Here is an 11623-nt window from a genome sequence, read left to right as displayed (position 1 = left end):
CGGATAGGTGCTTATCATTGCGTTAGTTGACATATGGTATAGGATAATATTCAAAAGTATAGTTAATATGTACTGTAGTAGCAAAAAATATTCCGAATTAAATTGCAACAATGAAGTTTTTTCGCAGAAGTTCATCATGTGAAGCTGAAAGGGAGAAGTTGATTTTTGATGTCAAACCAAGTAAGACAGTATATTCATTAACTGAGTGTTGTCTAACAAATTTTCCATTTTTTAAAAATATCTTAATATACAATATTTGTATATGTAACAGAAATCAAATTAGTACACAAACTTGTTATTATATTCAATTTTAAAATTCCAGTATAAACCTCATTATAAAAATATTTTCACACAGTTTTCAAAACAGCCAATTACTAATCAAAGTTAAAGTAATTATTTATAAAACCTTGACTGTTAAATTAGGTAGCCACAAATTATATACACAAGATGCATTGATAGCAAATGCATTTACAATCATTCTCGAGATTTGTATACTGCAATGGTTCCCGCAGGTGAATCAACATCCATGGTGTATTGTAATATTTTTAGTTTTTTGTAGGATTAAAATTTGGAGTGAGACATGTACAACTTTTATTATGTTTGGCACTTCTGACTATCGGTTACACCATGAGAGTAAATCTTTCGGTTGCCATAGTGGCTATGACGGACAATTCAACTAGCCCCAATCCCGACGTACCGGTATGTAAAACAGCAATAAAATACTGTGGCATGTAGTAACTATCGTCTTTCAGACCTATGACTGGGAGGACACTGGTACAGTGCTTTCTTCTTTCTTTTGGGGTTACATTGTTCTACAAGTTTTCGCTGGACAACTTGCTAAAAAACACGGACCGCGTTATTATTTAGTAGGAGCCATGACGGTCAACTCTGTGGCTTCGTTCATGGTACCAACATTGGCTGAATCTTGGGGTTCTGAAGGAGTCATGTTCTGCAGAATCCTTCAAGGTTTATCACAGGGTTTTTTTTTCCCTTCTTGTCACACTTTACTTGGACAATGGGCGCCAGTTTCTGAAAGATCTACAAGTGGTACTTTTATTTATTCAGGTGCTGCCTTGGGTACGATTATTGGGATGCCAATTACTGGAGCAATTGCAGCTTCTTGGGCTGGGTGGCCTGCTTCATTTTATTTCTTCGGAACGTTGGGTTTATTCTGGGTTATTGCTTGGATTTTATTGGGGTCTAACAAACCTTCTGAACACAAATATATTACTGAGGAAGAGCGGAGTTATATTGAAACTTCCTTGGGCCATGAAAAACATATTGATGTAAATATAATTAACAAATCTTGATTTGTAGTAATACTGTTTATTTGGTTTAGATTCCAACACCGTGGAAATCGATATTTACATCCTGGCCAGCATGGGCAATTATTGTAGCAAGTTTTGGACAAAATTGGGGATATTCTACACTTTTAACTAACATACCAACATATATGAGCAAGATTACGAAATTTGAAATGTCCAAGGTTTAAAATTAAATTAATTTTTTTGATTCACATATTAATACTTTTGTTTAATTTTAGAACAGTGCCTTGTCAGCAGCTCCATATCTTGCCCTAGCAATTTTTAGTTATATTTTTGGACCAATATCTGATTTTTTGATGAATAGAGGCATCATGTCTAGAGGAGGTGTCAGAAAACTTATGAATACAATAGGTGCACATTTCATAATACAAATGCTCAAAATTAAAATAAAATTTCTTTAGGGACTGTTTTACCAGCAATTGCATTAACTTGTCTTGGATTTGTGCCAGACGATCAACCGACTCTTTCAGTAGTACTACTAGTAATAGCTGTAGGAAGTAATGCTGCAGTTTTTTGTGGCTTTCAAGTAAATCATATTGATTTATCACCTAATCATTCCGGAACACTAATGGGTATTGCTAATGGTTCATCGAATATATTTTCCATTATTTCACCGTTGGTTGTTCAATTCGTCGTCACCGATCAAGTAAAACTAAAGAAGAAGAATTAGAAAAGTCAAATTTTAACATTGATTTTGTTGTAGACTGACAAAAACTTATGGAGAATAATATTTATAATAGCTGCAGCCGTTTATGTTGTAGCTGATATTTTCTATGTGATTTTTGCTTCTGGAGAATTGCAACCTTGGAATGATGAGAGTGAAGTACCGGTAGACTTGGAAGCACATGTACGAAAAATTGATTTATCTAAAAGTGATTAAAAGCTAATTGTTATTATAATTTATTAAAATGTTGTACTATATCTTATGTTTTAAAATGACAATAAAGTATTAATTAAAAGAATGTAATATTATATTATTAAATAAATATGTGTTTAAGATTTGCCAACTGTTTGAAATAGATTTATCTAAATATGTATATATTTAACTAAATATTTAATCATTAACGTATGAATATGTAGTGCTGATTAATTAAACTATTTAATGTGTTATCTTATAAATCAAAACATTAGTAAAAAATTCAGCTATTATCAGTAAATTTTATTTACATTGTTATCATTTACATTACATTACAATGCGTTTTTTTTTTTAAAAAAAACATTAAAGATTTATGCTGAAAATTTTTAAATATAGACAATAAAAAATAGATGATGAATTAATTTTTCTATATAATACAAAAATAAATTGAAGATTATTACCAAAAAATTATTTCACAAATTGGATAACATATAAGTCATGGAAAAATTTGGTAAAATAATAAACAAATCTATTTCCTTAAATTCATGATACTCTATGATACTCTGTGAATAGTTTCGTTTTATATGATGCTACTCAGCAGTGGTAATGAAATTTTTCATTGATAAATTGAGGAGTTAGCAACAAAAAAAAAATTGCACAACTTTAAAAATAAATAAAAAAATGTATTCATTTAGTTCATTACTATAATATAATCTGATAGTATCAAAAATTGTTATCTTTTTGAATATAGTTGAATATATATATAAATATCGATAAATGCCAAACCTACCAGTAGTATTAAGTATCAAGTCAAAATGTCTAAACAAAATAGTACCGACAATAATAAGGAAAAAGATGCATCTAATGGTAAGTTTTTAAAAATATGCAAATTAAACAATATATTTAAGATAATAAACCTCCCTAGTTCCAAAATTTGGGGTTAGACACATTCAAGCCTTGTTATGCTTCACATTACTAGCTGTGGGTTACTCTATGAGAATGAACATCTCTGTAGCAATTGAAGCTATGACTCAACCGACTTCAGACAATCCCGATATACCAGTAAGTTCCAATAATAAATTATATTTCCAAAAGATTTCTAACATTAAAACATTAGGTATTTGATTGGACGGATCAGAGTTTAGTTCTTGCTTCCTTCTTTTGGGGATATTGGTGCACGCAAACACCTGCAGCTTTCTTAGGAAAAAAGTACGGTCCCAAATGGTTTCTAACAATTGTAATGTCTTTAAATTCCATTCTGTGTGCTATTACTCCTTTGGTGGCTGAACATCTAGGTTCCAAAGGTGTTATGGTAATAAGAGTAATACAAGGATTGTCACAAGGGTTTTTGTTTCCGTCAGTACACACAATGTTGACGAATTGGGCACCGTTGCCTGAACGATCTGGAATGAATGGGTTTGTCTACTCTGGTGAGTTATATAATTATGTTTAAAAATACTTGAAGTTAATGATGTATTTTAAGGTGCCACTATTGGTACAGTTATTGTGATGCCTGTAACTGGATTCATTTCGGAAAGTTGGGTGGGTTGGCCAACTTCATATTACTTGTTCGCTGGTATAGGTGTTGTTTGGACTATTGCTTGGGTGTTTCTTGGGGCCAACAAACCATCTTTGCACAAATACATTTCTAAGGAAGAAAGAGAATATATAGAAAAGTCGTTAGGACATGAAGATCACAAAGAGGTTAGAATATTGGCAAATGTTTTGATTTATACTGAAATTGATTTCGTAGCACAATACTCCATGGCGGGAAATTCTTACTTCAAGACCATTTTTTGGTATTGTTGTGACATCTATAAGTGTCGGTTTTGGGAATACATTTTTGTTGACTGAAACACCTACATATATGAACAAAATTTTGGGCTTGGATATATCTAAGGTATTATTTTCTGTTATACGGTGACTGAAACGATTTTACATATACTTCAATACTTACAGAATAGTACATTATCTGCAGCTCCGTCATTAGCTGGTTTTCTTGCTCTATTGGTTATCAGTCCATTATCAGACTTCCTAATTAACAGAAATATTTTGTCAAGACTTCTTACAAGAAAAATTTTCAACACCATTGGTTAGTTTAGAAAAATATTAATTATTATTAATTTAAAAACATACTCTTTCAAATTATTTTAGGTACAGTAGTTCCTGCAATTGGTATGACTGCCATCAGTTTTCTACCAAAAGATCAAGTAAATTTATCGGTCGCACTTTTAATTTTCAATGGTGCTGTTGGCTCAGGTTATACTTGTGGAGCTATGGTAAATCTGTTAGATTTATCACCAAATCATGGTGGCATTCTAATGGGTTTGGCAAATGGTTGTGGAAATATTTTTGCCAATTTTGGACCTCTTATCGTACAATATGTTGTCACAGACACCGTAAGTATTTTATTTTAAATTTAATTTCATAATTACAGAATTATATTAATTTTAGACTAACCAGTCGCAGTGGAGGATTGTTTTTATTTTATCAGCTTGTGTATATATTGTAGCAGATTGTATTTATTTGATATTTGCTTCTACTGATGTTCAAAGTTGGAATGAAGAATCTCATGATACAATAGAAAATTATGAGAAGGATGATCCAAAGTTTAAGGTATAAAAATATTGTATGTTTTTTCTTTAAACGAAAATTTTGATTCATATTGAATCACAAAAATAATTTAAACACATATATTTATATCAATATTGATGTATATTTTAATAAAACGAACCGTTATAAATCAAACTTGTTTTTATTTTTATATAAATATTTGTCTATACATAGTAAAATAAATAAAAAACTATAATTTTAAACAAGAATATAGGTAATATCAATCATCATATACATTTTATCTTGACATTATGCTGTTCGCATTTTTTATAAAATATTTCAAGAGTACTTTAAATTAACTAATCAATTTAACATGATTAGAGTTTTACTTTAATTTTAATTAGTTATAAAAAACTTTCACATGAACATAAACATTTTTAAAATTCTTTACACATTTTTGTATATCTTACTTAATGGTAATTTAAAATTTAAATAATTATTATTTATTATTTAGTGCTTATTAATAATAATATTTAATTTGAAGTAAATAAAATTATTGATTTCTTAAAATATACTGGTTTTAATAAAAAATACAACACTTAGAACTTGTTGAGCAATTTTAATAAAATTTTCTGAATAAGTACATCGTAGTAAAATATACAAAAGTTTAAAATGTTAACAAAACTACAACTTTTTTTGCATTACATCTGGATTTTTGTTAGTTGTACTGTTGGGTGTTAAGTAGACAACACGTTAAAAATGTCCAGAGTATTTTCGTCAATTAAGTGATTTTGAGAGAGGCTGCATTATTGGCACATTGTATAAGCCGTGATAAATCAAAAGTGTTGGTCCAGATGCATGGATCTAAACATTCCAGAAGCACCACAGAGCGAGATGAACGACACTTGCGTTAGACAGATTATCTACAACACGTTCTGTAGGAAACGACGCTATAGGTCGTAGAATGTCAATAATGTTGAAATATTGGCGTGTCACACGTTTTGGTCTCTGTTCATACCGGCCATTTTTGTGTCTACCTCTAACCCGTCTTCATCGAACTCGCAAGTTGGAATGGTGTAATATACAAGTGGTGCAATAGCTGTTGGGAGTAAATCACACCTAGTTTTCTTACCAGGCAATTTGAATACTGCTGGTTACAACAATGTGCTAGAACCCATCACAGTACCATACATTCGACGCTTGAATACAAGGCAGTTCCTCCTAGAAGCCAATGTAATAGTACTCCCCTGGAATGCAGTGTCACCAAATTAAAACCCATCGAACATGTCTGGGATGTTATAGATAGACGAGTCCGTTCCTTGCCCCATCCTTCGGACAATTTAACAGATCTTTCGGGTGTCATTTACCAAACTTAGGATCTTAGGACTTAGTTGGAAATTGATCACCTCATTCAAAGTATGCCTAACCGAATACAAGAGTTGGAGAAGCCACATATTATTAAATAAGTCGAACAATTTTTATTGTAATGTAACCAAATTGTAATTATTTGTATATCTTACTAAGTTGTACTTATTCTGAAAATTTCAGTAAAATTCATCAACAAATTCTAAGTGTTGCATTTTTTATTAAAACCAGTATATGTTTAGTGTAATTAACTACAAGATAACAGTTCTTAATTTGATGAGTGAATAAATAGTGAATAAATATTTAAGATTTATGAAAATGCTACGATTTTATTCTTGCCGTTATATATTTCTGAACCCAAGAATAAAAGATGGGCAACTTTAGCAACTAGGAATGTGGTGAACACTCAAGTTGAATTGATATTTTTATAAAACGCTTATCTTAAAAACTGCACTGTTATGGCAACAAAATTTAAAAACTACCGTAAATAAATATAAATATTGATTATATTAATTAAAGGCTTGTTCAAGGACCAAACAGATAACAAAATATAACTCCTTTTTTCATTCAAGATTAAATCTGACATGATAATGATAAAATGCTAATTATCACTAGAATTTAAATATGAATTAACAAGTTAGTTTTTTGAATCTTTGTAACAAAACTGCAGTTTATTATCATTTTATTATTTTATAAAAAATTAACAAAAATATTAATAATTGTAATACTGTAGTAATATTATTATTTAATATTTATATGTTTACTAAATTTAGTTAGGACATGGATATTAAAAAAACATCTGAACAGCACAACATGATTATGAATTTACCAAAAATGTCAAAACTGCACTTAAAAATCTGCAAGTCATAAAATACAATAACTAATAACTAGTTTTATTTGGTAACAAGATGTCTATAAAGATACAATGAAATACCAAATGAATTTTAATAATAATCTTTTTATTATATTCCTTAATTGAAAACTTATTATCAATTTTTTATCGTAACTTTTGATCAGTAGGAGGTATTCATTTATATTATTGAAAAAAAAAACACTCAAAATTGTTTTTTTTTTCACCTTTGTAGTTTAAAACCTGTGATAACTACAATGTAATTTAAAAAGACAGACACATAGACACATTACAAATATATTTTTTACTTATATATACTTACTTATAAGAATTAGACATTAGTAATAAAATTATTTTGTTCTTCATGCCAATTTGCCTATTGATACTATTGATCATATTTTGAATAAATGGCGAATGCAGCATACGTCAATGTGCAAAATAACTAGATAACGATAGCTAATAATTTAAATAAAATTTCACATTCTACATATTAAAGTATTTCGCACTTTAACTTATTTAAATTTTTATGATTTCAATTTTATCTATTTAAAAATGACTAACAAAAAATGTTGCTCTTAAAAATGCATAATTTTTTATTGTCTAAGTACTATTTGATAACAATTTTAATTAAAATTAATTAGTCTAAGTGATCAATCTTAATTGTTGACATTTTTATATAAAATTACATTTATGAAAAAATATACAAATAAATTTCTTTTGAAATAAGTAATAATAATTTAAAAATAAACAAACCTGTTGTTATATTTATTTTAATTAAATTAATATACTGTCATTATTTGCAAGGTAAGAAATAAAAAAACAGTCATATTTTTACATGTATATCAAATTGTTTCATCAAATATTTGTAAAACACTTTGAAGTTGCCATCCTCTTATTTTCCACCAATGAAATGATATACAGATTATTATCATGTCTATCGATTTAATGAATTACATATAAATTAAATATGCTAACAATTTAATTTACGCTTTGTTTTGAGTTAACACAGATCTGAATAATTTTACACCCCATGGAGCTAAATCAAAAAGAAGTTGAAGCTGATATGAGAGAAAAAATCAGAATAAAAACAGGTGATAAACGAGAAATGAAGACGTCATCATTATACTTTTAATTATATTTTTGCAGGACTTGGCGTAAGACATGTACAAATGGTATTATTGTTTTTCTTAGTTGCAGCAACATATTCTTCCAGATTCAATTTATCTTTAGCTATTGTGGCTATGACAACAAATGGTTCATCTAGCAATCCGGACATTCCAGTTAATATCTACCCTCTAAAATATATCTTAGTAACTCACACTAATATTAATTATAGGTATATGATTGGAAAGATAATAGTGTTGTGCTGTCCTCATTTTATTGGGGATATGTGGTCTTTCCAATTATTGCTGCCCAACTAGCACAACGTTGGGGAGTTAAAATATTTTTGGTGACTACAATGTGCATTAATGCCTTGGCATGTTTTCTATCGCCAACTATGTCAGAGAATTTTGGCTCTAAAGGACTAATGATGTGTAGAGTGTTGCAAGGATTAGCACAAGGATTTTGCTTTCCTTCGATCCACACAATGTTGGGACTTTGGGCTCCAGCACCTGAAAGATCCAGATTCAGTGTTTTTGTGTATTCAGGTATGAATAAAATAAATTGCTGTTTAGAATTGCATCGACTTTGATTTGTTTGTAGGAGCATCTATAGGGAATATTGTTGCTCTTCCTATAACTGGGTTACTGTGTGCAAGTTGGTACGGCTGGCCGTCATCCTTTTATCTCTTCGGTAGCATTTGCGTTTTATGTGCCGTTTGTTTTGCTATATTTGGTAGTAATAGACCCTCAGAACACAAAAGTATTAATATGGAAGAACGACGTTATATCGAAGACACTCTTGGACAAATAGAAGGAAAAACAGTGAGTACACTATATAATTTCACATATTTCTTGTTATTTAATCTTTTAAATAAATTAAAAGAAGATGCGTACTCCTTGGAGGAAAATTCTTAAATCTCCACCATTTTGGGCAATTTTTTTCTCAAATATTGGCGTCAATTTTGGGGTCATCATGTTGAGCAATGAGACTCCAACATACATGAACAAAGTCCTAGGCTTCGACATATCCAAAGTAGGTAAAATTAATAAACAATAAACAGAATAACTGTCATTCAATTTCTAGAATGGCTTCTTATCAACAACACCAAACATTGCATCTTGCTTTGGATCAATGTTCTTCAGTCCAATATGTGATTACCTCATAAATGCCAAATATTTAACGAGAGGAAGCGCCAGAAAAATATTTAACTCAATAGGTTTATTTCTAAAATTATTTACGTAAATCTAGAATTATTTCCTCAACAAACCAATTCCTTTTAGGCATGATTGTACCAGCGATTCTAATAATCTGTATCGGTTTAATACCGAATAACATGGTAACATTGTCTGTCGCATTTTTTATAATCAATGGTTTTGCAAATACAGCCCATGGTTGTGGTTTCCAAGTTAATTTAGTAGATTTATCTCCAAACCATGCTGGTACACTTATGGGTATGTCAAACGGTACTACTAATATTTTCGCCATCATTTCACCATTAGTTGTTAACTTCGTTGTGACTGATGAGGTAATATTGATTATTCGAAAAAAATTTAATTAATTAATGTTTTTCTTTCAGACTGATCAAACTCAGTGGTTGATATGTTTTATAATTGCCTCAGCTGTAATTTTCTTAACGAATTTAGTGTATATTATATTTGCTTCAGGAGAAATACAGAGTTGGAACGATGAAATCAAGGATGAAATGTACGATATTGAACAAAAAAATCAAAACCAAATAAATACTTTTTGATACTACTGGCTTTTTATTTATTTATTTTAATTTTACTACAATCAATTGGACTAGATTATTATGGTATGTTCACTGAAAAAACAGTACAAGTAGATTACGATGACGTATATGTTGTATTTCCCTTTTGATTCACATTATACAATATGGTGATGACAATTTAGGAACAGGTGAGTAATTCTTGCGTCGATAATTTCACAAACTGGGTCCGGATTTGTACTGTTCTCAGGGTAAACTATCCTTACACACAATACAAACTGCAGTCTTATTAGAAGGAATGAACCACATTATTAACAATAGATAGGAATGTTAAAGAGGAGTCATGGATAATATAGATAAAACGTATATGGATCCTGCACATCCCAATAATAATGTCACAATTGAAACTATTGGATAATGGTCCAAATCTCCAATTGGTACAAACAAGTCGGCGTCTTCGAAAAGCTGTAACAAAAATGTTATCAATATTTCTTTTTCTATATTAAGTTCCAAAGATTTCCATATATGTCTGATATCACTTTATATATATAAAATATATATTATAAAATTAATATGATAAAACTATACCGCGTCATAAGTAATATTTTTCCAAACACATCTTTTTGAACCAAAATGATAACATGGTGCATCTACTTTCAAGCCCTTTTGACATATTTTGTTTAAGCTGTCTGGACACCAAACTAATAAACTGGGTTTTTGTAGATAAACTTTTCCATACCTAAAGCAATAAAAATTATAATTAACATAAAAGAAATAATTAGGAAAAATACTGAATACCCTCCAGTGATTTGTGACCTCTGATAACGCAAGTGGATTGGCAAATTTATTTGTACCCTGTTAATGAAGCTGTTGTTCAAGTAAATCATTACTTTATGTTCTTTGCCTTCATGGGATGGTACTTCCACATCCACTTTTCCTATTACTCGAATGGAGAACTGGAATTTTATAAAAGTTGGGATGAATCAGCAGACTTAACAATGTTTAAGAATATTGATAACTATTTGAACACATATTATGTAATTGTAATATTATATTAATATATATCATTATCATTTAGCAATTATTTATGTATTAATAAATTAGTAGTACTGTAATACCAAAAATTAAAAATTTTATGTAACAAAATATTATGTAACTAGAAATACTTACATATTCAGTCTCATTTAAATTGAAGGCTTCATCTGGATTAACATACATCCCATTTGGTACATCCAATCTTAAAGCTACATTACATGATGATTTAACCCATTCTTCTACTGGTGGTTCGGATATTTCAATAAGCCAATTAATCTCCCTTAAAAATAATTTTATAAATAAAATAATATTTCACGTTATTTAAATTACCTGTGAAAACCCTCATTGCTTATTTTTTGTGTGATATAAGTGTTCGGTTGAAAACATTCAGTGTCAGCTTTGATAAAAGCTGTTTTAAAAATTAACAAACAAATTAGCCTCGTAATTGTATACATTTCTTAGAAATTATAAGAATTCCACATTATCTAAATATGTAATAGATTACAAACAATGACTAAGAATAAGATATCTTATTATGTTTATTTACATTTTTTCATCATTTAGAGGTTATGTACTTGAAGTGAACACGCACATGCTCATTGATTTTGTCGAAATTACAAATAAAATGTTATAAGTATAGATTAAGCAATAAATAAAAATGTTAATGCTACAGAATTTTTTGAATTTTAAATATCTAATAATTTATAATTCAAATATCTTATTAGTTGGGGAGTTGTACTAGGCAACCAATATTACATATTTTGAAATTTTCTCAAGTAAAGTATCATATAGAAATTTTTATAAATAAA

General features: G+C 29.4%; 3 protein-coding genes and 1 pseudogene across 3 annotated transcripts; 3 read left to right on the top strand and 1 right to left on the bottom strand.

The window, feature by feature from the left end:
* The first annotated feature begins 41 nt into the window (after window positions 1-41).
* LOC126266455 (putative inorganic phosphate cotransporter) lies at window positions 42-2287 on the top strand. The gene is made up of 7 exons (XM_049970443.1): window positions 42-180; window positions 560-699; window positions 753-1286; window positions 1340-1486; window positions 1544-1676; window positions 1727-1971; window positions 2029-2287. The coding sequence occupies exons 1-7, from the start codon at window positions 111-113 to the stop codon at window positions 2203-2205; spliced, it is 1446 nt and encodes a 481-aa protein (XP_049826400.1). The 5' UTR covers window positions 42-110; the 3' UTR covers window positions 2206-2287.
* Window positions 2288-2996: 709 nt separating this feature from the next.
* On the top strand, window positions 2997-4905 carry LOC109598029 (putative inorganic phosphate cotransporter). The gene is made up of 8 exons (XM_049970831.1): window positions 2997-3048; window positions 3107-3243; window positions 3299-3611; window positions 3665-3885; window positions 3935-4081; window positions 4141-4273; window positions 4336-4580; window positions 4636-4905. The coding sequence occupies exons 1-8, from the start codon at window positions 2997-2999 to the stop codon at window positions 4801-4803; spliced, it is 1416 nt and encodes a 471-aa protein (XP_049826788.1). The 3' UTR covers window positions 4804-4905.
* A 3063-nt stretch (window positions 4906-7968) lies between these two features.
* Window positions 7969-9805, top strand: LOC109598028 (putative inorganic phosphate cotransporter; annotated as a pseudogene).
* LOC109598050 (phosphatidylinositol-glycan biosynthesis class X protein) lies at window positions 9794-11381 on the bottom strand. Its single transcript, XM_020013860.2, has 5 exons — window positions 11145-11381; window positions 10950-11094; window positions 10578-10735; window positions 10368-10518; window positions 9794-10244 (listed from the first exon to the last, which is right to left on the bottom strand). Exons 1-5 carry the CDS (start codon window positions 11267-11269, stop codon window positions 10110-10112), a joined length of 714 nt encoding a protein of 237 aa, XP_019869419.1. The 5' UTR covers window positions 11270-11381; the 3' UTR covers window positions 9794-10109.
* Between the last annotated feature and the right edge of the window lie 242 nt (window positions 11382-11623).

This window comes from Aethina tumida, chromosome 1 (genome assembly GCF_024364675.1).
Source record: "Aethina tumida isolate Nest 87 chromosome 1, icAetTumi1.1, whole genome shotgun sequence".
NCBI classification, from domain to species: Eukaryota; Metazoa; Arthropoda; class Insecta; order Coleoptera; family Nitidulidae; genus Aethina; species Aethina tumida.
This window is presented reverse-complemented; position numbering and strand designations above follow the sequence as displayed.

Bases quoted from the DNA above. Each gene is read 5' to 3' on its own strand.
- LOC126266455 (XM_049970443.1), top strand. From the start codon at position 111: ATGAAGTTTTTTCGCAGAAGTTCATCATGTGAAGCTGAAAGGGAGAAG. The intron at 700-752 runs GTATGTAAAACA...ATCGTCTTTCAG, and splicing joins GCCCCAATCCCGACGTACCG to ACCTATGACTGGGAGGACAC. The intron at 1,487-1,543 runs GTTTAAAATTAA...GTTTAATTTTAG, and splicing joins CGAAATTTGAAATGTCCAAG to AACAGTGCCTTGTCAGCAGC.
- LOC109598029 (XM_049970831.1), top strand. From the start codon at position 2,997: ATGTCTAAACAAAATAGTACCGACAATAATAAGGAAAAAGATGCATCT. The intron at 3,244-3,298 runs GTAAGTTCCAAT...TTAAAACATTAG, and splicing joins CAGACAATCCCGATATACCA to GTATTTGATTGGACGGATCA. The intron at 3,612-3,664 runs GTGAGTTATATA...ATGTATTTTAAG, and splicing joins GAATGGGTTTGTCTACTCTG to GTGCCACTATTGGTACAGTT.
- LOC109598050 (XM_020013860.2), bottom strand. From the start codon at position 11,269: ATGTATACAATTACGAGGCTAATTTGTTTGTTAATTTTTAAAACAGCT. The intron at 10,736-10,949 runs GTAAGTATTTCT...ATAAAATTCCAG, and splicing joins ATTTAAATGAGACTGAATAT to TTCTCCATTCGAGTAATAGG. The intron at 10,519-10,577 runs GTATTCAGTATT...TTATTGCTTTAG, and splicing joins AGGTCACAAATCACTGGAGG to GTATGGAAAAGTTTATCTAC.